The 27,185-nt window shown below is 49.7% G+C and overlaps 1 protein-coding gene across 5 annotated transcripts in view; it reads right to left on the bottom strand.

The window, feature by feature from the left end:
- GPSM1 (G protein signaling modulator 1) overlaps positions 1-27,185 on the bottom strand; it is a 144,845-nt gene that overhangs the window by 50,528 nt on the left and 67,132 nt on the right. For all 5 annotated transcript variants that reach the window (XM_084649700.1, XM_084649704.1, XM_084649701.1 and 2 more), the window contains one exon: positions 24,969-25,083. In XM_084649700.1, coding sequence (XP_084505826.1) covers positions 24,969-25,083 — 115 coding nt within the window. The remainder of the gene's footprint in view (positions 1-24,968; positions 25,084-27,185) is intronic.

Here is a 27,185-nt window from a genome sequence, read left to right on the forward strand (position 1 = left end):
CATGCAGCATCCCCCATTATGCCATAATCATCCTGGTTGGTCCTCCCCCAACCCTTCCGGCTCTCGCCTCTTCTCAGGAGTCTAGGTTTGGGTGGGAACCATGCAACATTGAGTGATTTCAGCTGGCAGAGATACTAAATTTAGAGGTTTGGGACCAGTTTTACCTGGAAGTTTTCAGGCTTGGAAAACAAAAGCCATGCCAATTCCTGAGAATGGAAACGCCAGAGCTTTGATGGTTGTGACAGCAAATTCACCAAGAGCAAAACTATTCTGATTTCCCACAGCAATGCCCATTAATAATCTCAGATATCTGTATTACCATCATGCCCAGGTACCCGGATCAGGATTGAGGTGCCATTGCACTGGGGATTGCACAAAGCAGAGAGCAAGGTACATTCCCAGACTCAAAGAATTTACACTCCAGTTTAAGACAAAATGCAACTAATGCCTGTAATAGACAGGCTAAATGGCAGCAGGAGGGCTAGATAATTGTGGGGAAGCATAGCAGCATTACGCTTCTACAGGAAACAACAGCCCCAAGCTGAGTCCAGCTGCACTGCGAGCCTGTGTGTAACCAGGACCAGGGCTCACACTGGGACCCTCATGGTCTGCAAGTCTCAGCTATTCTAGGTGCACCAAGCCTGAGCTTCCCTCTAGCTATTCTGGAAGGAGCTGGGCTGAATGTCTCTTGGGCACACTCAGTGCACGGTTTCCATATGATGAGAGGACAAAGTCCAGATAACTCTTGTTGTGACCAGCACTGTAATAAAATGTGGTCTAGTGTATGGTAATTTCATTTGACTAACCTATATCTAATTGCACCACCCCTAAACTCTGTCCTGTCAGCCTAAAATACTTAGATTATTACAGTCCTAAAGCCCCAGTTCAGCAAGACACTGACACGCATGTTTAAGTCCATCTCTATTCAGCAAAGCTTGGCAACACCTGCTTAGTTTTAAGCATATGCTAAAGTCATATTAAAGTCAACAGGAATTCAACTCATGCTTAAAATTGAGCACAGACTGATGGACTTTGCTGAATTGGAACAGTTTGTGGAATTGGGACCTAAATAGAAATTAAATTTCTCTAGAGAAAAGGATTTTTTGGTTAGGCTTCAAAGCAAAGAGTAACCACCAAGGCAACCACCATGTCCCTCCAACAGGGAAATCTGTCACCTTGCCACAGCTGCAAAGGCAAGGCCAGTTTCTCAGCTGGCGCTCGCTCAGCAAAACAGGACTCTGTCCCGGAAGTCAGGCAGTTGGCCAGGGTTCAGCCACAGAGCTTGCCCAGCTTTTGGGCAGATGGGAAGAAGGGCCTCTGTTACTCTGAGCAACTCGGGTAGGGCTAATTGGCTTTTGCAGTCTTTGCTTCCATCCCTGCCTACTTTTGCTGAGAGACTTTGCAGTGCCTCAGTATCTGAAAGCATTAATCACCAGTCGCAGCATTTGCACTCAGAACATGAACAGGGCCCAAGTAAATATATGCTCGGGTCAAATTCTCATTGGTGTAAACTGACAGCTCCACTGACACCAAGGGCATTGACCAATCTATACCATCAGAGAGTTTGGCCCACTGTCTACATAGCCCGTCATTTAGTCATTTTAAAGCATTTTGCAAACACAGCCCAAACCCCTCCTTGCCCCCTGCCCCAGGACATCACTGTCCCTTGGAGCCTAGACAGAGCCCAGAGCTGAACCGAAGGTCACACAGCAAGGACCTGGCAGACCCAGGAATGCTCACTCCCAGCTCTGACCACCAAGCCACACTCTCTGCCTTCTCACAAGTCATCTTCGGGCGCTGACAGAACGGAGGGGAGAGGCAGTACCACCCAGGCTCCCCCACCCCAAATCGAAGTGTGCTCCTCCCATCCCAGTTCCAAGAGTTACCTTCCAGGAACCTCCCATTAAAAACAAAAGGCATTTTTCGGACAACATTCATTTCAGAATAACCTTTCTTCTGCATCTGCTGTGAAGGTTGCTCCCTGATATCCAGGAGTGCTTTGCACCCTCTAGGTATCAGCGAGACTCCGAGAGAATCTGGACAGGACTATTATTTCTGCTCCTAGAGATACTCTCTCTGGGTGCATCTGTATAAACAGGGAGTCCATATGTGAGTTGGGAAATAGAAGGCTGGTGTGGGGGAGGGACGGTGGTGTTAAGAACCACTCAATAAAGGTGCCCACAAATCTCCACAGCTACCTGAAAGCTGCTCAAGGCACTGAACTTTCCTTGAAGTAAGCTACAGCCTCCTCCATTATGTGCAGCGAGGGGTTTGGAACCAAGATCATTATAAACATTTAAAGCAGTTTCCGCATTTTGTTCTCGCTGAAGCAATGCCTCTGAGAGGTGAAGTCCAGTGCTCTAAAGCAAGCGTGCATCACGGTGAAAACAAAGAGCAGCGTGTCTTATAAGATAAATAGAAATAATTCCTAACAGCCTAAAGAGTCGTTAATTATACACCACATCCTCCGTGCTTGAGTGTATTTGCAATAGCATTAAACCGTTGCAGATAGAACCATTAATCTTTGATCTGACAAACGTACCTTTCCTTTGTTACTTTAATATATGTATTCAGCGGAGACCTTCCCAGTAATTGGGGCGTAACACAACAATTTGTTTTTTCAGTTGTGGCAGTGTGTTCTTCCTTTATTGCCACTAGGATTTCAAATTCATCTGAGGGAGAAGTTAAGAGTTAACAAATACAGCTTCCAAACAGACAGGCAGACTCTGTATCTATTTACCTGGGAGAGAAATTAAAATCAGTTATGGGGCCAAATTCTGAACTCAGTTACGACAATTTTGCCACACTTCCATTGAGTAATACCTTACTCTGCAAGCAGCCCCATTCACACTACTCAGTGTGAGTAAAGGTCTCAGAAGCTGGCCCTAAATTTGGAGTAACTCCATGGAGCTCATTGGAGTTTCTCCACATTACTCAGGGGTGCAACCAAGACTAGAATGTGGTGCCTTTAATCTTTGTATCACCCTCAGCCTCAAGAATAGCAGAGAGACTTCCATACTCACCTAACCACTGGGAAAATGTGAATCCAGCTAATTTTCTATTACAGACCAGGGCATCATTTCAGATGGCTCCAAAGTAACTTCAGGGTGCACTCAGTCCCGTCCCCACAACCTCCACCAGATTATTTTTCCCCAGAGATATTTGTAACAGCCTAATATTCAGCAAGAAAATGACACTCTCTTACTCTCTCTTTCCTCCACTGATCAGCAGCAGCAGCCCTGGATGCAAAAAATTGAGCAACTGAAAACCTGTGTCTGTTACTCTGTAGTTTTTTTTTCTTCTCCCCTGTATTTATTGGCATGTTTACGAAGCCCATTGCAGACTAACGGAAAACCTCAGGGGCATTTCTAAATGCTCTCTCTGTCTTTACAGTTTGCAGAGGTCTTTAATCTAGCAAGTTGAAACCTTTTTGTGAACATCAGCTGAGCAACCTGACTGACTGTATTCATGGCTTTTTTTTTTTTTGAGAATCTGGGTTTGGGTTTTTGTTTTTGTTTTTTTTTTGATACTCAAGGTCATGGGTTGTTTTTTTTTAAAATATTTTTTTAAAAATATATCCGCCTTATGAGCTAAATAGCTCGATTAACCAATCAGAATCTCTCTGGCTTGACAATTTGGGCCACGTTAAATGTTTTTCACATTTTGTTTTTTTCATTTTATAAAACCAGATAAGTCCACCACCACCTGATCTTAAAGCAGGCAGACATGAGGGCCTTCATAAAATGATAAGCACAGAGAGACATTCTCTCTATGCACATATTTGAGCTATACGCATAAATACACCCCCTCTCTTTTAAACCACCTCATATCTACAAACACCCCTGTTCTTACCTCTTTGCCTCTCTCTCCCTCCCACAGTCAGCCCCCCATATCTACCTATATTGAACACCCATGCCGACCTCTCTCTCATACACACATTCTGTATTTCCCTATATTTATACATTACTCTTCACAGCCCCCACCACCTTAGGGAGAGTTAAAAGCTCTCCTGTTTCCTGGAGTGACTGAATTATGGCAAGTAGGTTCCAGCTTTGCAGGCCCTGGATTCAGTTGTTTACCAGAACTGACTGAACTGGAAAATCCTGCCTTTTTCCTCTCCAGTGTCCAGGGCAGGCTTTGGGAATGGCTCCCCTCATCAGATAGCAGGAACTTCACTGCTCAGCATCTGGCCTGTCGGCCTCTTGGTGACTTTGCATGAGGCCGTGAAAGAGAAGGGGTCTGACCCACGTCTGCAGTGCAGGAATCCAATGTGACACACTGGAACGCACGCTTCCGCTAGATACTCTCCAGTCTCGTTGAAGGGACATTAACAGGTCAGAATCATGGTACGTCTTTGTCTATTGACGGGAGAAGCCAGAGGAGCTGTTTAACAACAAACGCACGCTTGCCCTGCTCCAGCACCTTCTGCACACGGCTATGAAAGCACTTTGTGAAGGTGGATATTGGCCCCATAAGATAGCTGGGAAAGTGAGACCTAGGGAGGTTCAGTGACTCACCCAAGATAATGCAGGTAATGATGGGCATTGGCAGATCTGGGTGGGTGGAACCCAGGATGGGAGTAGTTCAAGCTGCTGCAACTCATCCCTCTGGTACTTCGAGACGCCGCGGCACTTCATGCTGTTGCTATTTGCCCTTCGCTGGCCACAACTAACAACCTTCACACAAGCCTTTCAAAGTGTGTTCTGTTTGTGTTTGAAAGGGGCAATATATTTATATGCATACGTGGGACATTGTATTTTATGGAAAGCTTTCTAATTTTGTAAAACATTAGGTCTAAACTGAATGACCACATCTGGGGTTTTAATTTGCCACTCATTGATGTTGAACGGGATTTCCAGTGCTGGGTTTTCTGCAGTGAAATACTCTAAATGTGGAGATGGACTTTAGAAGAAGACACTTGGAAAAGATAATTATTTGATTTTAAAAGGCTTTTTATTACATTTGTGTCCAACCAAAAAAGAGAGAGGCCCCAATTCTGTAAATATTTACACGTGAGTAACTTTATGCATGTTGTGAGCCACTCTGCACATGTGGGCAGGTCTGCCTGGTTCGCTAAGATTAACTTTACACCTGGGAGTACTCACATGCATAAATTGGGACCATTACGAGAGACCCACTTTGCTCGGAATTTGACTCTCAAACAAGATTGCAAGCGTTTTATTCTCTGCTCATCTTCCAGGAAACATATTGATTCAAATACTTCCCTGTGGAGAATGGGATTTAATAGAACGTGTGTGTGATTAAGGAAGCACACATGACATACAAGGAAATACTGACAGTATCATGAACGGCTCAAGATTTGCTGTATTTTTGTATACTCCAGATATACAGAGACGTCCTGAAGAGGGGATTTTTCAGTCTGGATTAAGTTCATGTTACAGTTCAGGTTGGAGGAGGCTCAAGGCTAGGATTCACATTCAGTGAGTTCCGAGTTGTCTCGTAAGATTTCAGCTCCAATGGTCCAGTTGTACTATTTATTTGTACAACTACTGTGGGCAGCCTATATAGGGGTAGGCACTGTGCATACACACAGCGAGAGAGTCCCAGTTTTACACTCCAAATAGACAAGAGAGAGGGGAAGTCACTTGTCCAGGATCACACAGCGGGTCGGTGTCAGAGCCAGGAATAGAACACTGGTGCCCCAGTTCCCCACCCCAACGCCCTGTCTGCTGTACCCTGTTGCTGACGCTACAGCAATTGATTTCACCAGAGTTTCACCATCATAGGTCGCAGCTGAACCACACACAAGGAACAGGCCCCACCTCTTGGCTTTCAATGTGTCCTAGAAACAAAACTATAAGGGTCAGTTTGGATCAAGGGATCAAACTCCAACCACATGTGAGCTGTGGATGCAGAGGGGAAAGGGGGAAGAACAGAATATGTGAGGTTCTCTGCTAGCATGGAACACGGAAGCGGTCTACAGCCCTGACCCAACAACCTAATCTGTGCAGCCGGGGATCTGTGATGTGTTCCACCCAGAATAGGACGTACAGATCCATACATGTCAATCAGTCTGCAGGACCAGGGACTCTGATTTTATCAGCAAGAGAGAGAGAGCCCCAAATCAGAACCCCAAATCTGAACACTAAGGTTGGATCCAAAACCCTGGATCAAGCCTGCCACTGCAGTTTTGGGTTGGGGTAACAGTCAAAGCCAGAAGTTACCAGTTCTCCAGGCCAGATGCCAATAAAGTCCAAGGTGGCAGGCAAATCCTGAGGTCACATCTCACAAGATCACCACCAAAGAGGCTGGACATCAGTAAGGATTCAGCCTCCAGTGTGAATGGCAGCTCCTTAGCCCATCTCTATACATGGTACAGCCATACCAATGGTACAGCCAATGCAGCCATTTCAGGTTAGCAGTTTCGTTGGCCCAGCCATATTGCTGGTGGAGTAACATTACAACTGTGACCAGGTAAGGTTCCCTCATTCCACCTACCCCTACAGATGGAGACTGGTGTTTATCTGGTGCTTGCTGTAGGATCCTGAACAACAGGTGGAGAATGGGGAGAAAGCACACACCTGTAGGGGGCTGTGGCTCTGCACAGAGAAGGCCTTCTTCCATCTCATCAGCGCTCAGTGACAGAGGGAAGCATTTATGGGCACACCGAAAGCTGTGCTGGCAAATTCCATTGGTAACGTGCCATGGACACTCTTTACTCTGGCAAAAAGGCCAGCCAAACAGGAAGCACCCTTTAACTACCCCCTTCAGTGTCAAGGTTTCATCCCACTGCTTCTCAATCCAAAGAGTGTCCCTTTTTCATTATAAGGCTTGTTTAGCATGTAGGTCATGCACATGCCATGCTTTCCACCCTGGGCAAGAGGCTATGGAGTGAGACGTTGGGTTTATACCACAGTGCGGCACGAAGGATGTGTGATTTGGGTCCCTTCAATTGAAACGTTCAGCTGAGGTCGCACCTGCCCTGTTTCTATGGGAAGGTCAAGATTCTTCCCAAGACGCTTTTCATGAAAATGAGGCACAACCCCTGTGTCCACCTTGCCAGGGCTGCAACCATTGTGCAGCCGTGTCAGCTGGTTGCTGCCGCAACGGCCATTGAACATCCCGGCAGCACTGCAGGTCACCCCGAGCCACGGCTGCGCTGGTTCAAAGCGCTCTCTCAAGCGTGCAATATATGGAAGGCAAGAAAAAGAGGAACACATTATAAAGACGACAAGAATGAGGCACTCTGCTTCCTGGTGGAAACAAGCCCCACCGCCATCCTCTCCCGCTCTTCCCTTTGTACAGCGCCATTTAATCACAACGAGCTGGGGAGGCGGCATGCTGAAGGGAAGGGGTCAGCACGGACTCGGAAGGAAAGAGCAATACCCAGCACTGCTTCCCGTGGCACCGGCATTTCCCAGGGACGTCCCCCAACAGCCGGGCCCGGACTTGCTTGGCTTGCGAGACTGGAGTCACCGGTGATGCGTGGTTGCAGTGGTAGTAGCTCAATACAAAATAAGACGTGAAACGACCAGGAGGGGAAACCTCTCTTCACCACCACCCGTTAACAGGGATTTTCCTAACCGTGGCGATGAGACACCCCACCTGTAACCCAGCTGCACCCGGAGTTGCTGTGCCCCCCGCGAGGTGAGCGGCGGCTGGGACTGCAGGGCCAGTACCTGACTGGCACCTCGGAGATGTAAGGCTTTGATAAGATCCCGCAGAACGCGTGTAGTGGTGACTCGGGGAGCTGTTTAAGGAGCTCTCCGTGAGATGACATGTGCTTTGATGACTCCTAGGCTCCCCCACCCTCGGGGAGCTGCCTACTCCATCCCTGTTAAAGACAAATCAAAGCCCCCTCTAGAAAAGTAACGAGCAGCAGTTCTATTTGTGGGACAGGGACATGCCGGGCCCCTGTGGGAAGGCTGCACCAGATGAAACCTGACAGCAAAACTCCACAGAAATCCAGTCTCTAAAGGCTACAGGGCTAGGATGTTCTTTTACCCTCCCTCTCTCTGGCTCACGTGGCTGGCTCAGTGGCTTGATCCAGTGCCACCCTGAGCACAAGAGCTGCCCTACAGCGTTTCCACAGATGAAAACAAAACACGACAGCTGTTGGCTTTGGCCCTCGGCACCCTTCAACGCTCACTCTTTCAGGAGCCATTTCTCTCTCCCTCGGGGCCCGATCCAAAGCCCGATGAGGTTAATTGAAAGACTAAAAGGGGTAAAAGGGATTCAAGGCTTGGGGTTCATGATCTGTGGGTGAGATCATGAACCCCAAGTTTTTGAAAACCCACACACAAAACAGGCCCTGTAAAAGTAGTCTCGGCTTCGAGGGGTCAGAAGTGCACGCTGAGACGTGGTCTAGTGATTGGCATGCACGCAGCGCGGCTCTGATCTCTTCTACTGACACCTAACCAGGGAAATCTGTGTCAAGCTAATACTCCATCATTACAGCAACCTCTTCAAAGCGGGTGGGGGCGAGCACAGCGGTGGGTGGGGGCGGGAGCCTGCAGCAGGAGCAGCAGCTCAGTTAGGGCTTTAATTAGTCTTCAAACACATAATGAGTTCGGCTGCTGTAAATCCACTTGACCTCTCATATTAACAACACACCTCCCCGTGGCTCACAAAGGCTGGCACTTGCTTTCTCAAGCACTGCTGCCGTGAGATAGCACTACACAAATACTGGTTATTTACAGTGACCGGGTGCTGACAGGCCTCACAACACAGAAACCGAACTGCTGGCCAAGGCCACTAAACCCCTGTCTCTTGAAGGGATGGCTAAAGTACCTGTAACCATGGGATCGTGACTTTGGGGATTTCCCCGTTTGACGTGGTAATGGCTGCAAGGGTTGGGGGAGGAGAGGAATCCTGGGATCTCCTGGGACTTCAGTGGCTGAGTGTGCGGGGAGAAGGTGCAGTGAGAGAGTGGCGGCTCAGTGGCTTCAGGCAGAACATGACTGGCTCTGGTTAAACCATCTGCAGAGGGGACAGTGCTGGACTGAGCCTCCGAAGGGTTCCGTGCCTGGTGCTAGCAAATATGCCTTGAGTAACCTTCGGTCAATCTCTCTGGGCCTCAGTTCCCAGCCTGTCTAGTGAGGATGATCAATATTCTCTTTCTCCTCCCACCTTTTTTGGACTGTGAGCACTTCAGGGAAGGGACTGTCGCCCCCTCTGGGTCTGTGCAGTGCCCAGCACAAAGGGGCCCCGATCTCCAGCGTGTCTCTGTCTGCTACAGGAAATAAATCATGAGTGTGCTGGAGCCCACGATGTTCAGAGAACCCAGCAAAAGTTGACTCCCCAAAGCCAGCTGCTGGACTTGGCGTACACAGAGTTACAAACACGAGAACTGGATATTTTCCCTACCCAGGCAGAAAAGACATTTCAGGGTGCGTGTACCAGTGTTTGGGGGCTGCACTAGGCTAGGAAAAATACAGCTCAAAATCCAGTGGATAAGGAAGTAGTGACAAGAAGCATGAAATCAGCCCATGGATAAGGGCCAGGATCAAATCTGGCTGCTTCCCAAGTCTAGTTGGACTCTCCTCAAATGTTGAATTCCAGGACTCTGCATTCTGGGCCCTTTCCTCAACTAACCCAGCTGGGAACATCAGGTATCTGGCCAGTTTCTGCTGGGAAGACAGGCTTCCAATGTGTTTGTGCTGCCTAGCTCTGAAGAGCTGTATTCACTGACATAAAGAACAGCACACAGCTAAGTCAATATCAGATCCTGAATGTTACCCGAAAACTCCCCACGACAACAGCTTTGAGGGGTTTCCCCCCCATGACAAAACTGTTCCTTTACGATAAACAGAATAAATATACAGCCACAAAAATTGCACTTCTCAACCGAGCAGCTTCTCAGCAGCTTGATTTGGCAGGAGATGCACCACAATGTTGTCACCCTAGTTCTACACCCTCCAAGCAGCCTGTCTGACAGCTGGACAACTGGCTCAGAATAGCATTAATAATATTTCACAGGTACATGGCCGCTGGGAGCCCATCAGAGCTCAGCAGCTTGTGCGCTCCGGGAAGCCAGCCACCTCCGTGATGGGGGGGGGGGGGGGGGAAATACTGGACAGGGCAAACCCTGCCTTTCCACACTGCTGTGAGATCTTTAATGTCCACATGGGACAGGCGGGAATTGAGATGGGAAAGCCTCCTCTGAGCCAGTGAGATCACAGACACATCATCCCCTGGTGGAAAGCACATCTGACCTGCACAGAAGCCAAAGATTGAGGCTCTTCAGAAAAGCCACTGGCCTCAGGTATGAAATGATTCCATTTCTAATGGACTCAGGTGTTCGTTAAGGATCCGGTTTCTCTTTCCTTGCAGATAAGCCACCAAGAGAGACTTTCCTACAGAACTGCCCCTACAACCCCCCGGCTGCCCTATCATGCATGGCTTTTCCATTGAGGTTTTCAAGGAAGCAGTTCAAGAAGGAGCAAATACTCTTTTGGGAGGCTGCACGTCTTTAGTGGTCAGAGCAAGGCACTGGGAACCAGGGTGCGCAGGTGGGCAGGGGTCACAGCGGCACAGTGGTGGGCTAGAGGGACTCTGTGCATTGGGCTAGAGGGACTCTGTACTCTGACTCATGTGCATTTGGGTAAAGCCCTGTGCCTCTGTTTCCCCATCTGTAAAGCGGAGACATCTGGCTCCCAGACAGGGCTGCGGGAGGCAGTGGAGGCTTGTTGGCAAAGCACTCTGAAACTCGAGGGAATTCGTGAACCAGAACAGCCCAACCGCAAAACCTAGGCTGGGGGGTTTGTTTCCGGAAACAGGACTCCAGCCAAGCCCCTAACAATTTTGCATGGCCAAAAATAGAGTCAGGATGGAGTCCAAGCCTGGAACGGTAGGGGAATCAGGAGCTGGATCCGAGTCCATCTGGAACCCTAAAAGCGTCCAAGAGACTCGCCTCTGGACTGGGCCAGGGGCCTGGATGTAGCAGTGCTCCAGGATCCTGCCTGACAGAGAGAATTGTTAGGCCCGTGGTGAGTGGCCCCACAGGGTGGGGGTGGGAGGGTTTGCTTTGGTTGATCAAGAGCGAGCCCAGGGGCCATTCAAGGAGCAGCAGCGCTGGACTCAGGGGAAGAGACCCTTAGCTCTCATCTGAAATGGGGGGCGTCCTCTTTGGGGCTCCCCAGGATAGCAGGGAGACAGTAAGGTAACCTCGGGGCCCTGGGAGGAACAGGCAGCCCCTGGGCCTGCTGCAGGAGAGCTTAGAACTTCTTACACTGCCATGATCAGCTTGTGGAAATAAACAATAGACCAAAAAGGAGCTGAGACTCAGCTAAGCAGAGACCTGCTGTAATAAACACGGGCAGGCGGGCGGGGCGGACGGACCGACCTTCTGAGGCAGCTAAACAAGCCCAGCGGAGGCAGCTGTGTCCTCCAGACGGATGCAGGGAGGGCACAGCAAACAGCGGCTGGCTCAGGCCTCTCATAGTCCCTGCAGTTCCTCATCCAATGCCCACAACACCCGTCCCTGAAAAGAGGCCCCGACCCATACTCCTGGTGCTGGCATTTCACATGCACTGCCGTGCGTTGGTAACACAGGCCTCTTATTAACCGGGCACTGTCTGGCCAAGGATCAGAGCTGCTTTCTTCACAAAGACGTCAACCTGATGAGAAGGAATCAGCTGCTAATGGGGTGGCGTGCGAGAGAGAGCTCAATAACCGAACAGGGCTGTTTGTCTCCGAGGATCCACCTGGAAGCATAGAATCATCGTAGAGTCATATGCATCCGATGAAGTGAGCTGTAGCTCACGAAAGCTCATGCTCAAATAAATGGGTTAGTCTCTAAGGTGCCACAAGTCCTCCTTTTCTTTTTGCGGATACAGACTAACGCGGCTGCTACTCTGAAATAGAATCATAGAATATCAGGGTTGGAAGGGACCTCAGGAGATCATCTAGTCCAACCCCCTGCTCAAAGCAGGACTAATCCCCAGTTTTTGCCCTAGATCCTAAATGGCCCCCTCAAGGATTGAACTCACAACCCTGGGTTTAGCAGGCCAATGCTCACACCACTGAGCTATCCCTCCCCCTGCATCCCACACTAGTGCATGGAGGTGGGTGGCGGTGTCAGACTGCGGGCTCCCCCCCATGGGGGGGTCATCAGTGCTACCCACCCCGGGGAACTCCCACTTGCTGTGCCAAGCAAGTTACAGCTGTCCTGAGGCCCAGCCCTTCTGCTCGCATAAACCAGTGTAGCTAGCACTGAAGTCAATGGAATCATAACAATTAACACCATCTGAGGATCTGGCCTTACTCTGTTCACTGAGATGATAAAGGAGAGACCTCAGTCATCAAGTCGTCTTTATAAAACCCTTTGAGTGATACAGCATTGGCCCCTTCTCTGCCGTATTAAACTTTCCCATCAAAGAGGAAGCAAAAAAGTCCTGGAGACAAAATGCCCTCTGCAGTACTCAAGCATTCAGATACTGTAGTGATGGGGCCATAAAAGTACTTAGATGGAGATAGTTTAGAGCCCTCTATTCAAGGGTCTCGAGGTGCTTTGCAGACATTATGGGCTTGCATGTACATAGCACTTGTCACCCGCAGACCTCAGAGCACTTTCTTGTTATGCCCCTTTTACAGATGGGAACAGCAAGGCGTGGGGAGCTGTTGAAATGATTTGCCCAAGATCACATAGGCCAGGCCTACACTAGAAAAGGTTTGCCAGTATGCCTACACAGGCAAAACCTCCTAGCATAGATGCAATTTACACCAGCTAAGTCCTTTTGCTGACATAGCTTACACCAGTTTGGTGAGCGAAATAAGCCAAACCGGCAAAGCCACTTTTGTGCATAACTGTGCTAGGCCTTTTGCTGGATTGAAAATGGTGCCCCACCCCCCACCAAAAATAAATAAAAATCACACCACTAAGCGACATTACTATACGAGCAAAAGTTTCTAGTGTAGCCCTGGTTATAACCTGTCAGTTGCAGAGTGGAGCACACCTCCTGGGTGAAATGCCAACGAACAAATCCTTTCCACAGATCAGTGCTAATGCTACATACAATGCAGGCTTCGCGAGAGAGGGATTTACACTACAGACAGGGGATGCACAAAGGCCAGAATCTCAGATGATGATCTCCCCAGGACAGATATTTACCTTGCAGCTATAAAACCCTTGAGAAGATGCAAGCAACCTAACCTCCTGCAGAACATTCCACAGGGAGTATTTCTCCAGGTCACCACGAGACTGGACTAATCCGTTGTGGGAATTTCTCTTTACATCAATTATTTTTTCTTTACTATAACAAACACAACACAAAAAACAAAACAACCACCCCAAATCACGGCTAGGTGCTTCAAGCTCTTGATAGTGGGACCCTGTGCATCTCTTGTAGGGCGGTGTCATTCTGTATGTGTGAGAAAGAATCATTCATCCTCTCCCCTCAGCCCCAGGCACCTGGCCTGGTGGGTGTGTTCTTACATTTAACGGTGCTATGTATTTCAGCTAAGAACATCACAACCATGGCCATTTCCCATGCCCTTGGCTGGACAAGGCAACTGCTTACTGAACGTGCAACTTTGAACCGAATACAGCATATACCAAGAAGCAGGTGTAAATGGTAACAGGGCTCTCGTGCTACCATCTAAAGATGGACTCCTCCAGTTCAAAGGTAAAACAGAAACTTTTATGAGGGATTAAATATCCCCACAATTATTAGCCTCTCCCAAAATTAAAAGTTTGGAAGGGTTCATCAAAGGTGCCATGGGATGCCATAGGAGGCGTCATCTGGCATCTCCGGCCATAGGTACATGCATGTGCCATGGGACGCCAGAAAAGGCATCATCCTGGCTCATCATTCTCTCAGATGCACCAATCCCTGACAGCAGAAGACAAGCTGAGCAATCTCCTCTGACATCTAGAAAAACAAACACATTGGTTTAATTAGCTCATTGCCTTCTGCTGTGACCTAAACAAGACTTGCTGGACTATACACTTATCCCAGAAAGGAGATTTGCTTAAGAAGAGAGGCAACTGGAGCTAGTTATGAAGTAGGCTAGAAAGGGAATCAAGTATTCTGAAACACAGGGTACGTATTTTTAAATGGCATTCAGACAGAATTGGTGCCACTCTCAACTGCGCATCCCAAACAACTGACATCTGAATGGCTTTAGCTAGAGGCTTAATCCCCCAGGAGTATGAAGAATAGGCTTGTGGTTTAACAGCCGGGTAATGAGACTGTAGTATTCCTGCATCGCTAGGGGGCCAGTGCTTTACTGGAAGGTGCGGGGGAGCGGTTCCCTGCCCTCAAGAGCTCACAGTATAAATAAGATCGCCCAATCTAAATATCTAGTAAACAGCTGTTTGATCACCAGAAACCAGACCAGTGTGTGTTCTCCCTCATGCTTGGATCAATCAGAAGTAACTCTGGTGAAATCAAGGAAGTTTCACCAGTGTCAGAGCAGCGTAAGGCGCAGACAGTTGCATGGCCACAGATGAGCTGTGGCCGAGCAGCACTTCCAAAAACCAGGCCACTTATGTAGCTAAGTATAGCGGTAGCTGCGTAACATCAAGCACCTAAGACTGACAGTGCTGGGAGGGTGGTCAGGAAATGTGAATGATCCTTGGGCAGCTGGGTTTGCTAGAAGAGGCGGAGGCTTTCCTCAAGTGAGGGCTAGTAGGAAAGGGTTAAAATCTCTCCAAAGCTCTTGGGAAAAGGTGATTGGTTTTTTTGCAGCGGTGCCATCTTGAATCCCTGCAATTTATCTTACTCTGTCTGAACTGTAGGAATGGGTCTGCCGCCCCGCTGAAGCTATTTGCTACCTGCCCTTGAAATGGGCTGAAGGGAAACCAGTCTGTAAGGAAGCTCGCAACAGGGCAGCGGAGGAAAGTGGGAATCCCCAGACAGACTGGTTGCTTTCTTATTAGTGACACACAAACTCCAGTTCTGCACAGTTCAGCATTCGGGACCAGACACCACCCAGACAGCTACAAGAGGCCAACACGAGCAGGCTTTGCTTTCCAGGCATTCTGAACAGCTGTCAGGCTAGGGGCAGGCGGGCCCTGGACAGGACATTGCTCTGCACAGCTCTCCACATGCTCATCCATCCTCGTCTGCAGCATCCTCTGCTGGGCCCTCACAGGGCTTCCCTGTGCAGAACAGATCAGCTACCCTGTTTGCATGTGACCTCCCTGCAACACCAGGCTCTAAACACTCACTGATCACCTGGCCCTTCAATAATTGTGGGCAGTGGCCCCTGGTATTCCTGTCCAGGCCCTCAGCCCTACCAATGCAATCTCGCTGGACTAAGCGATGGTATGGATGAGGAAATCATGCAAGGAGACAAGCGATAATGCTCTCCAAGAGGCCAAGCTGTCACATGCTGGTCCCCTGCTCTGCTTCCCAACCATAACGCTGCTGCTGTCAAGTGAAGTGGATTCAGGCTGACTTGCTGCTGGGTGTGAAAGCACAAACAGTCCTGGAGCAGCTTTCACTTAAGGGATGCACTGAAAAATTCCAGCCTGCTAGCTGGCTGGCAGAGACAGGTCTCTGCCTTCTGTCTAGCATCTCCACCCCCTTTTGACATGACCAACCCCCTTCCCTTCCCATCCCTCTGCCCAGCTGGCAGGTTTCCCCAGATCCATGCCAATTTCCACAAGGGAGAGAACCACTGCTGAGGAGCTGAGGGGAGCGAGAGCAGGAGCTCTGTTTCATGTACCAAAGAGACCTGAGCGAAACCGTGGGGGGGGGAGGGGAGGGGGGAGACTTGCGGGAAGCATAGCCTAGTGGTCTGAGCACAGATCTAGGAGCCACCACCTCACAAGTTTTAATCTCTCTCTGAAAATGACTCCGCTCCGTGGCCTTGGGTGAATCATTTAACCCTTCCGTGCCTCGGCCTGCAGAGAGATCAAACTCACCTTCCTCACAGCCATGCTGCAGGGATTGCGTAACGCCTGCGAAATGCCATGCGCTAAGGCCTGTCTTACTATTTAGAGCAGAGCCTGAAAAATGAGGCTCCGAACGAGCTGTGTCCTTGCCCAGGGAGCCATCTCTCTCCGCCTCCGAGCGGTGACACCCCACCCCCACCCCCAGTCTCTAACGGGAGCAGCAAGCATACATTGGGCTGTTTATGCCTCCTGCTCTCTGGATCCCATCCCAGCACAGGACAATGGTTTCCATTGTTGGCAGCTGCCTTGGCTTCCCCTTGCTATTTGCACAGCAGGTTCCCTTCATTTTCTCCAAGAAGCAAAAACCTGCCAGTAACAGGCTCTTAACTTGCCCCTCCCATCACAAGAGGCTCTTTGGCTTCATAGCAGGCGTCCTACCTTGGGTAGAAGCCCCTCTACCCTGGGTAGAAGGTTTGAACACATGTCCATGAGGCACTGAATTCTCCTATGTGATACCAAAACGACCTACCTGAACCCCAGGCAGAAACTAATCAGATGCAGTATCATTTCATGCATAGAGCTCGAAGTGCTTTACAAAGGTGGGTAAGGCAGCTCCCCATTATAGACGGGGAAACCGAGGCACAGAAACGGGAAGTGACTTGCTTAAAGTCACAGCAGGTCAGGAGCAGAACCAGGCATAAACCGGAGCCTTCCTACTCCCAATCTGGTGCCCTATCCCCTGGACCATAATCCCCTAGGCCTGCTGGAAACGAGGATGGGGGACTGGAGAGGGGAGGGGATGTCCTGGCTGCTCTTCTCATTCATAATAAAACAGGTTCTGGTGGGGAGGCTGCGTGTGAGCTCCTATCAGAACGCCTGCTCTGTCTGCACACGGCCATTGCAATGCCAGTCTCTAAATCCGCGGTTCTCAACCCATGTTCCATTGTGAGCCACCTATCCTGGTCTCTATGAGCTACGTGGGCCGTATCCACACAACATATATACTACCTGTATAGCCCTGAGGATGTCACATGGGCCACAGCTGTGTGCTGATTGGCCTCTAAATTTTCACAGCTTTCTGGCGTTCTTTGAGTGAACAAATTCTGTTCCAGCCCAGATCCAGCTGGCTGGGTGGTAACTCCCACACCTGCCACCGTGGGAAGACAGAATAACTGCCTCACTTAAACAGAGCCAGTAGGCGCAGCCAGAACATGAGTCACTGCTGCCCCGGGGATGCAAAGTGCAACGCAAGGCAGCCAGATATGGAAAGAAGGCTCAACCTCTTGGCCCAAGAAGCAGAGAAGGTGGGGTAAGGGCAGGAAGGACAGGATCCTGCACAGAGCCATCTCGAAACTGGTGATGGGCCAATCTCAGAAGGTTCGTCTGGGATGAGCTCCGACAAGTGTGGATGGCATAGAAGCCTCCATCCTGAGACCTCTGAAATCAAATGCAAACCTCGTACCACTTAAAGCAGAGGCAGCACGGTTCAGTGGACCTGGTTCCTATTGCTGCCTCTGCCCCTGCCTCACTCTGTGACCTCAGGCAAGTCACGTCACTGCTCCGTGCCTCAGTTTCTCCCGCTCCTCATTGAGGACGAGGAGACTCCTTCTCCTTTGTACAAGCCTATAGGTGTAATGGGCTCTAGCAAGTTCTACGTGTTATTTACTCAGGGGGGACAGGTCCAAGCCCTCGTGTCAGAAATCTCATGAGAACAGGTTCTCTAGGGAGATTCATGGCCTTTCCCTTTCCCCGACACTCACCGATTTTGTGAGGGAGACTCTCCCTCTCTGGGGGGTGAAATTGTAGTATGGGCCCAGACTCTGGGAAGAGACTCAAAGTCTAAAGGCATCAGTGAAAACAGAAGATGAAGCTCTCTGCGCTTGCCCAACCCCTAGCAATTCAGTGGGGGAGTTTTGGGCAATGGTCCTGGTCAGTTACATTTCTCCAAACTGGTTCCTCAGCCTAGCGGTAACTGGGTGAAACTCTCAAAACCGTGTTATGCTGGAGGCCAGACCAGATGATCTAATGGTCTCTTCTGATCTTAAAGCCTATGAAATCTTGGTTCCCTAAATTAAAATAGAAGTGCCAACCTCTCCTGAGCAGAAGTACTGCAAAACCCTTTGTTTTCCAGTTCTGCTGCATTCAGGCCCACATACCCCTGCTCAGAGGAATGACTAGAGCCCATTTATTTGCTCCGTCTTTGTGCCTCTGGCTTGTTTTTGTTTGTTGCTTTAAGCTCGGCATGTTTGGGTTGCATGACAAGGTCGCTGATTTCACAAGACTTTTACAGCCGCCATCCCGCTCCTCTGGCCTCCAGCTTTGTCTCCACACAGCCAATTGTTCAAGGAATATTAATTAGATCACAAGGAACCCAGCAAGAGGAGCCAAAACAGCAGAAGAGACGGATCAGATGTGAGCCTTTTCCAAACATAATGCGATGCCCATTAATTAGACGTGAAAATAACCAGCAGAAAAAGTCTGTAGTTTGACAATACAGCGGGCTGTGTTTCAGTTCTAGGCCCAGATTCATGGAGACCATAAGTGAGAAACTGCCAGAGGAATCTAGAAAGCAATTCAATTGACTTCAAACAGGTAGAATATTTCAACAATGCTCTCCCTTCACCATCTGCTGATTTTAGCATCCACATGAATAAAGAGCACCAAATAACCTTCCCCATGCTCTGAAATGGAAAGGGTTGGGGTGTTCAAAGAGCTTCTCACCACAAGATTTACTGACCCCAAAAAGCATGACTTGTCCCAATGTCAAACCGAGCATCAGTTCTACGTTTTGCCTGCTTCCTAGTACAGACACACATTTTCCTCTGTCTGTTTCCCTTGCTGTGAATTGCTGCTAGTAATGGTAACCATGCTTTTATTACACATTGGGACCATCAGAGGCACCCACTGAAGTGCCTTGCAACCATTAACTGAGCCTCACTGCTCCCTTGCGAAGCCGAGGAGCATGATTAACCTCCCCTGTGCATCAGTGACTTCAGCAAATTCTCACAGGGAAGGAGTTAGTCTCAGGCTATGGCTACACTGCAATTAAAAACCCCTGGCTGGCTCGTGCCTGCTGACTGGGCTCATGAGGCTCGGGCTAAGGGGCGGCTTAATTACATTGTGGATGTTCAGGCTCGAACTGGAGCCTGGGTTCTAGGACCCTGCAAGGTGGGAAGGTCCAAGCTGCAGCTCAAACCTGAATGTCTACACCACAACTCGACAGCCCCTTAGCCCGAGCCCGCTGGCACGCACGGGCCAGCCATGGGTGTCTAGTTGCAGAGTAGACATCCCCCAAGAGGCAGGGACAGAACCCAGGAGTCTGTCTTCTAATTCCTGTGCCTTAACTACAAGGCCATCTTTCCTCTCTTATTATATACACGCAACTATTGTCACACAGAGTCACTGAAAAGGCACTCATGCTGTGGCATCATTAACATTTACCCTAACAAATCTGAGCGTGTCCTTGACTCTCTTGAAGTGAAAGCTCATCCTTACACAGCACAAATACACCTTTTAGTGACAGCCCACGTCCTATAGTTGTTTCCATGGGTGCAGATACACAGAGAGCTACAAAGACAAATATGCATCTATTCCACAGAAGAATACAGCTCTGCAAAACCTCTGCAGCAAAGGAAAAACCCAGGGGTGGGTTGTCAAAATTCATCTGGTTTGGGGCTTCACTGAAAGTCCTAACTCAGGCCTAGGTTAGGTGATCATTTCATCCACTGCCGAAATGCAGCTACATCTGGGGTAGAACGTGGCAGCTTTTTAAACACAACCTCTAGGGAAGCTACAATTTCTGCTTTAACAGGAGATGAAGAAGAATGCTGTATCCAATCAGGAAAGCTGCAGCGAGCAGGAAAATAAAGATTAGGCTAATGGGTCAATGCTGTCCCGTGAGCGGGAGCTGGGGGGAGAAGAGACATTGGACCAATACCAGATTTTCCAACTCAGGTGAAAAAATGCTGGCTTTTTTCCCCCCACAGTAGAAATGGGTCTGTATCAGTAAACTGTAGCCAGATAATCTTCAGCATCCTGGAAAACCCGTAAGCCCCACCCCGCAGTCACACCGCACCCAGCTTCTGGTAAAAGAGGGCAAGAAGCCAGGCTTCATAAATTGCCATGTCACTGAAAGAAAGGACCGTATTTACCTCCCCTCTCGGACATGCCCGAGAAGTGCGGTGAAGTCCCTCCTTGGCAGGCCATAGTTCGTTAAGGAAAGCTCCGATCTTTGCCACTGGCCCACCTTTCATTCCCCCTCACTCCCGCGCTCCCCTCAGTCTGTCACTTTTTTATTAAGTGGTTTTTTTTTTAGTTTTTTTTTTTTTAAAGAACATTTTGTCCTTCTCTTTGGAACAAACCTGACCCTGGAAACCCGATCCGTGGCACCGCTGATGAATGAGGTCATTATAACCTATAAAAGCCTCAAACAAACAGTGCCGTCTGATTAACGCAGCCACTCTCCCGTTCTCTGATAATTAGGCACGTAGACCGGCATGGCTTTCAGTCAGTCCTAAACGCGCTCAGATTAAAGGGGAAAACGAAATCCGGCTTTGGATGCTAACCCGGCACAACACCAGCCTTGGGCTTGGAGGGGACAATGGCAAGGTTGATGGGCCTAAGATTTGCTGCCCCTCCCGAGTTCACTCCCTTGCATATTAGTTTCAGTTATCAACCTTCCCCTTCCCCCTCTCTCTTTAGCCCTGCAAAAGGCTTAACCCTTCCAGCACTGGCCGATCTCCAGGGGTTTGAGACCTTGAGGACTGGGGAGCTAGGGGAATGGTGCCAGGGTGTGGGACAGTTTCTGGATGCTGGGAGGGGGAGCAAGCCACCCAATCTGCCTCTCCCTGGTGGGAAGCGCAGTCTTCCTCCAGGCTCAGCTCAGCTCCAGTCCTGCGTTCACTTGGGAACCAGCATGTGGGGGAGTCGTATCAGGGAGGCAGGTCTGGAGGGAGGAGGAGTGAACAGCACTAAGTACCTGAGGCCCCAGCTCCGATCATCCTGTCTAGATGGGGAAACGGATCAGCTGAACTCCAGAGCTCTAATTATACATCTCTCCATGTGGACGCAATTTTGGAATAAAGTGACTTTTTCCCCCCACATTGCTTAAACTGCTTCCAATGCAACATGGAAAAAAGAGGTCGCTCTTATTCCAGAACAGCCGTCGGCCCAGGGAGCTAGGCTGGCAGAGCCACAGTGTGATTATACTAGTGCAGCTTATTAGCAACCTCTCGGTTGCTAGCAAGATGCTGCTATTATCCAAAAGTTTCCAGTAAGCCAAAGGCCCGTGCCTGAGACAGCAGCGTGGGGCGGCCCCATGGGGACCCGCTGCCTGCACAGGACATAACAGGGGAGCCCTGGCTGGCATCCAGCGCTGCAGGGAAGGCTGTGGGCGAGGAAGGTGGCAGTGGGGAGGGGAGTCCTGGGGTTTCAGGGGGTTGCATGGGTCCTCTCCTTGCCCTCTCCTGGCTGCACTCTGTCCTGGCACCAGGCTCAGCACATCACAGCACTTCCTTCCCTGGCTGCAGCCCTGCAAACCTGCCTGTGGCCAGGGCTTGCCACGGGAAGCAGGAGCTACTGGCATGTCAAATGGTTACCAATAAGCTGCATGGCAGCTGCCAGTATCCAAATCCCATTAACGTTAAAGCGAGTGGGACGGGATCTTGGGCAAGCGTCGCTAATGACCGAAAGTGGTCTTTATCGGGATTCCAAATAACCAGCAGCCACTGTGCAGTTCTGCCTGTCAATTTCCCCACATAGACAAGCCCTGTTATACAGTGGGAGCCGTCACAGCTGGCTGCCTGCCCACCAGCTGGGATTATCAAACACACCCAGCCCCATCGCACTAGAAGACAGACTAGGTCAGGACTGAGGCAACTTGGCCATGCCACATGGGGGCATCTTGCCCTGCTGGGTCTGCTGTGAGGCTAAACATTGTGTCTCAGATGGGCACACAGGCTCTTTTCAGCCACATTCAACTCTGTCGTGGAACCAAAAAACTAGGAAGCAAATTCAAACTTCTAGGTTAATTCCCACCTCCATTCAAAACAAAAACATCTGCCAAAGGGAGGAAGCTTCTAATGAGGTGCTGCAAACAACGGAGGACACGAGCTAATTAATTGACGAACAGAGACGTGAAAGGACGGCTTTGCAAAATGAGGCCAATGGCCTGGTTGGTACGGCTGCAGCATTCCAAACTAGCTTTGAGCACGCTCAGCTCCGCTCCCGTGCAGCACAGGGCCTGAGCCTGGACGAAAGCGTTTGCAGCTCGGGTGCTGTGAATCCTCTGGAAAGGCATCTGGTATTTCAGCTCCAGGCTCCACCTTCAAAATCAACACCCTACGCAAACAGTGATGGCTAATTTCATTTAAGAAACACACTCACACCGCTGTGCGATCCTCTTTCAATCTGTTGCAAATAACAAAATAATCAACGCGAGAGAAAAGTGTCAGCCCTTATGAGGTCATATTTAATTAACCAACAGCCCCGCCCCCAGACGTTACTGCATGTATGGGGAGAAACAAGGTCTGTTTGATGCATGAAGGATATTGGTGTAAGAGATGCCATGTATTCAGCATCGCTAGATATAAATTATTCTGGGGGTACTTTGACACTAGTTTTTGGCATGCAGAGGGCCCGTTTTCATTGTGCTCTCCAAAAACATGCACACTGCAAGCGTCATCCTTCCAGCCAAGAATTGCAGGGCACCATTTGGTGATATGCAGCGTTTTCCCCCTCACCCACAGGGGCCTGGGAACGGTGAAACGGTGAGATACAGAATCTGGCTATGAACACAGGCCGGGGCGGGGGGGTCAGACAGCCCGTTGCCAGCGTGCTAAGTTGTGTCTGCCCCACTTCCAAAGAATAGAAACCCCGAAGCAGAGGTGACGAGAGCTGGTTAGAACAAGTCGCACGAAACAGGTTTTCATCTGCATTTCCCAGTTCGTCGAAACCAAAACCTTCCACAGAGACCGTTTGATTTTGATAAAGTCTCAGGAAAGCCAGGCAGGCTTTCAAAACCTGCCCGGTGTCCTGCCAGTTCCTCTGTCTGGCTTTCAGCAACCCACCTGCCAGGCTACAGGGAAGCCAGGATTCCAGAGTCTGCAGTCCTAGGGGCAGGGACTGCCAGGTCCTGTGGCCACAGGCCAAGCAGCCAGGCAGAGTGTGCCCCGGAGTCATTTCCAGGTCCATGATCTCAGACCCCAGGGCTTCCCCTTTTACAGAGAATTTTAAATTTTTCTGTTTATATTCCTAATTGGAATGAAAGCAAATTTGAAACATCAAAATCCTCCGTGAAATGGAATTGCCTTTCTACACACACCTCTCCTCCCTCGATCTGCCCCACCCCCAAATCAGCAAGGGATGTGCAGGGCTCTGCTTGGTTACATCCTGGGCCGGAGGTGAAATCAAAGCCCTTTTGTCCCCTGCAACAAAGTCATGCAACATCTCACCTTTTCTCTTGGGAAACAGGGAAATGCCTGTACGGCTTTCAGGGATGAGTGAGGCCCTGAAATGTTGAAGCATGTCACTCACTGCAGGTCAATGCAAGGGCTTGTTGGAGGCTCCTTTCCCAGGCGCCCACGAGTGGCCAGACAGCCAAACAAACAGTGACCACCCTTTGGAAACTTGCTCGGTCACCCAGAGCAGTCAGAGGGCGCGTCGGGAGCTCAGCAGAGTGTTGCCGGAGAGGAAGTAGAGGGTTTGTTGCCCGTCACAAGAAGATTTCGTTCAGAATTCATAGCGATGCTGTTAATCTGCATCTCTCTGCTCCCTGGAGCCCAGTTCTCCACTACCCTGCACCTTGGCTCATGTACACACCTGTGCAGAGCATGGCGCCAAATCCAGACTCTGCACACACTCACACCACTGGCACGACTTCCCGCCCATGTGGCACAGTGGAAAACGATTCCGCAAGAGGCAAGGAAGGGGAGAATCAGGCCCCAGTCTTTTCCTGGTGACAAACAACAAAACCCCCTTTGTTCCCAACAATTGTCTTGGGCCTCCCTCCATCTATGGAACATTTAATGCAGCCATGCCCTATAGCACTCGCACCATCCTCTTTGCATCCTTCTCCCGCTCCGGCTTTCGCACCTTCTCCTGCGTTGCTCTTGACACCTGGAAATACCTCCCTCTTCACGTGCGCCAAACAATCTCCCTCCTCCTCCAGGAAGCCCGCACTTCTCCCAGGTTCCCATCTCTCAGCAACCACATAAACAGAGATCTCTGCATCACCTCCGGTTTTTGCAGTCATCTGATGTACTGCGTCTGAACTGTTCTGTCTGAGTCAGGTGTCCTTCAGACCCCAGCAGGCAGGGACATATGTCTATCCATATGTTTCTAAAGCACCAAGAGCGCTGTCAGCACTTAGCAACAACAAAGACAATGGTGATGAGCAGCGTTTTGCTTTCAGCTGGTCAGCTCAGAATGAGTCTGAGGAAATGCCTCTTCACACGGAGGGTAGTCACAACCTGCGGAACTCACTGCTGCAGGAGGCCAGACAGTCAAATACTGCAAAAAAAACTTTCCACTTAAGAGGCGGCTCCCACAAACTTCTGGATGCAAGACAATCACTGCAAGGGCCAGGGCCTTTCCCCATTGCTTGTGTCTAGATGCATTGTTGGGGAGGCTTTCACCTTGTCCAGAAATACTGACTATTGCCAGAGGCTGGATACCAGACTTAGAGGACCAACAGCAACACTTATGACTCCTATTGTTTTAATTTTGCTTTACATTTTAAACCAACTATGTGCAAGAAAACTAGCAGCTCCAAAGACACGTGAACAGAGCAAGAGATCAGAAACCCCAACCTGCCTTATTTCAAGAAAAGGGCACTGTGGGGAAGTAAGGGAGTATAGGTACAATGTAACGGAGAGTGAGTCTCCCCGCCGGGGTAGACAGACTTGCCCTAGCTCCTCTCCAGCTAGCGTGCTAAAAGCACGGTGGATGTTACGGCATCAGCAGTGACTCGGACTTGCCGCCTGAACTTGGACCTCCCCCAAGGGGTCAGGCGGGCTTGGGCGGCTAGTCAGTGCCGCGATATCCACACTGCTACTTTTAGGGTACTAGCTCAAGTGGCACTAGTGTGAGTCTGTCTGCTGGGGCGGAGAGCCACGCTCCCAGCTGCAGTGTAGACGTACCCAAAGAGACTACAGTTCTTGAGACTTACCTTGCGCTTCGTAGCCAGCGGAATGACGGGTTGCATCCCCATCCTCATCGCCAAGGGCTGACTTCAGCTGGGCTACGTTCATTCGAGCCGTCAGCTCACCATTCCGATCCCCGATCTGCAAAGCCAAGACCAGCAAGGGAGCTGTTGAAAGGGCAACGTGCCACGGGCCTGCGTCCTCTGTGCAGATTCAGAAAGCCCTGGCAGACCCAGGCGACGTTGCATCACGCACACAGCTCGGCTACGCTGTGTGCCATCACTCCAGCAGCGTCAGGCGTTGTGGGACAGATGCTGGAGGACTGTTAAGGTCAACATGAGTAAAGCAGCGTCTACGCTCACGCTGCATCAACCTCAGGACATCGACCAGGCTCAAAGCCACTCAGGTAGCTGGTGTTACTACATCACCTTACCAGGGCATTTACATCAGTGGGGGACAAATTTAAGTGTAGACTCATGCATAACCAGGTCAGTGCAAGGCAGATAATGTCATTCTAACTTTGTAGTGTAGAGCAAGCCTTAGCAGTTGAATGGACAGTGCATCTGTGGGGCTTGGATACGCCTGGATCAGTACTAAACCAGAGTTGGATGCTCTAGAAGAATTCCATTCTGGAGCAGATCCTTGGGTTTTATGTTCTCCCTAGCAATATCCCAGGACAAACTGCCCCAAGAGAGGTCTTTTCTGAAAGTTAATGACATGCTGGTGAGTAACATCCTTGTGAAATGCCTGTATTAACGCTATATGAGGAAACAGGGATACTTAATGATATTGTGCTTTAAAGCCCGTGGCCAAGCAGGGAGAAACTGCTAGCTTCTCTCCTGTCTGGGTGGGGTACTTATTTACCTGTGTCCTAGGTAAATTAAGCATGGTGGAATCAAAACAATGGAAGCCCCATTTACATATAAGGGGATGGGAAGCCCCCAAGAAGGGAGAAACAGTGTGAGGCCATCCTGCCTCTTGAAACCAAGTCACTGAATTTAGGAATATATAAGCAAGGACAGAAGCAATCTTTGGCTTCTATCATTAGACAACCACAAGGGAACTGAGCTTTTGCAAGCTGAGAAAGATGGGTCCCTTAACCACAGGGGGAGGGAGGAGGAAGGGGGACATGAAGTCTCTGGTACCTGAATACAGGCGAGAAGCCTGCTTAGGCTAAGAACTTGCACCTAGGAAGACAAAGGAAGCCAGAACCTTGTACTTCTATATGGAAGGTCCTGACTGAGAGAAAGTCAGCCAAGGCTGGGAAGGAGAGTGACTGGTGTGAAAAGCCATCCAGAATAAAGCCTGTACCTTGCTAGATTAAGTTTTAGATGCATGTTTTCTCTTTTATTTGCTTGTAACCCTTTCTAACTTTATTCCCCTTACTTGGCATCACCTATCCTATGCCTGGTTCATAAAATTTGTTTTATTTTTACTACAGACTAACTCAGTGCTGGGTTATTTACCCCAGTTAAGTTAATAAGCTGCGATGTGCTTTTGTCTCTTTAAAGGAACAAACAAACCTCATTATTTCTCTGAACAGTCCAGGAGAGGGCTGGACATTGAAGAGACCATGCAGAGAAAATCTGGGACTGGGAATGTGTTGGGATCACCTGATTGGTTATAACCAAGACCGGTGGAACTGAGGGGCTGTGGACAGGCTGCTAGGGTTACCAGAGACCTGCACGGGACACACCCCGCAGCCATCTTATGCACTTAGCCACCATAAGCTGGAAGTGAGGACACACCATGTAGAGAGAAAGAATTTGGCCTTGCTTAGGCAGACAAAAACATCTACACATCTGCAGTGTTACTAACAAAGATAGCTCAGCTTGGTCTGGGTGCCTGTGTTTGTAAGTTTCTTGTTAGAGCTGCTTTTCCAATAAGTACAAATTATGAGTTCTTTGCTGTTGCTAGAGAAATTTTTAGCTTATCTGAAGTTACTCTGAGTTATGCTTTCTTTTGAGTTACTTATAAAAAGATTAGCTAGAGTGTGTACTTTGGAGAAGTTTGGATTTTCTACGAGCAAGGAGACACTGACATCAGTCTCTCCAGCGGCTAGGACAGAGGTGGGCAAACTATGGCCCGCGGGCCACATCTGGTCCGCGGGACCGTCATACCCGGCCTCTGAGCTTCTGACTGGGGAGGACCCTCCCCTCCTGTTCCCCCTCCCCTGCAATTACGCCGCTGCGTGGGCAGCGTGGCTGGCTCCGTCAGGGCAGTGGGGCTGCGAGCTCCTGCTG

The sequence above is a fragment of the Lepidochelys olivacea genome (genome assembly GCF_965140295.1).
Source record: "Lepidochelys olivacea isolate rLepOli2 genome assembly, chromosome: 16".
Lineage (NCBI taxonomy): Eukaryota > Metazoa > Chordata > Testudines > Cheloniidae > Lepidochelys > Lepidochelys olivacea.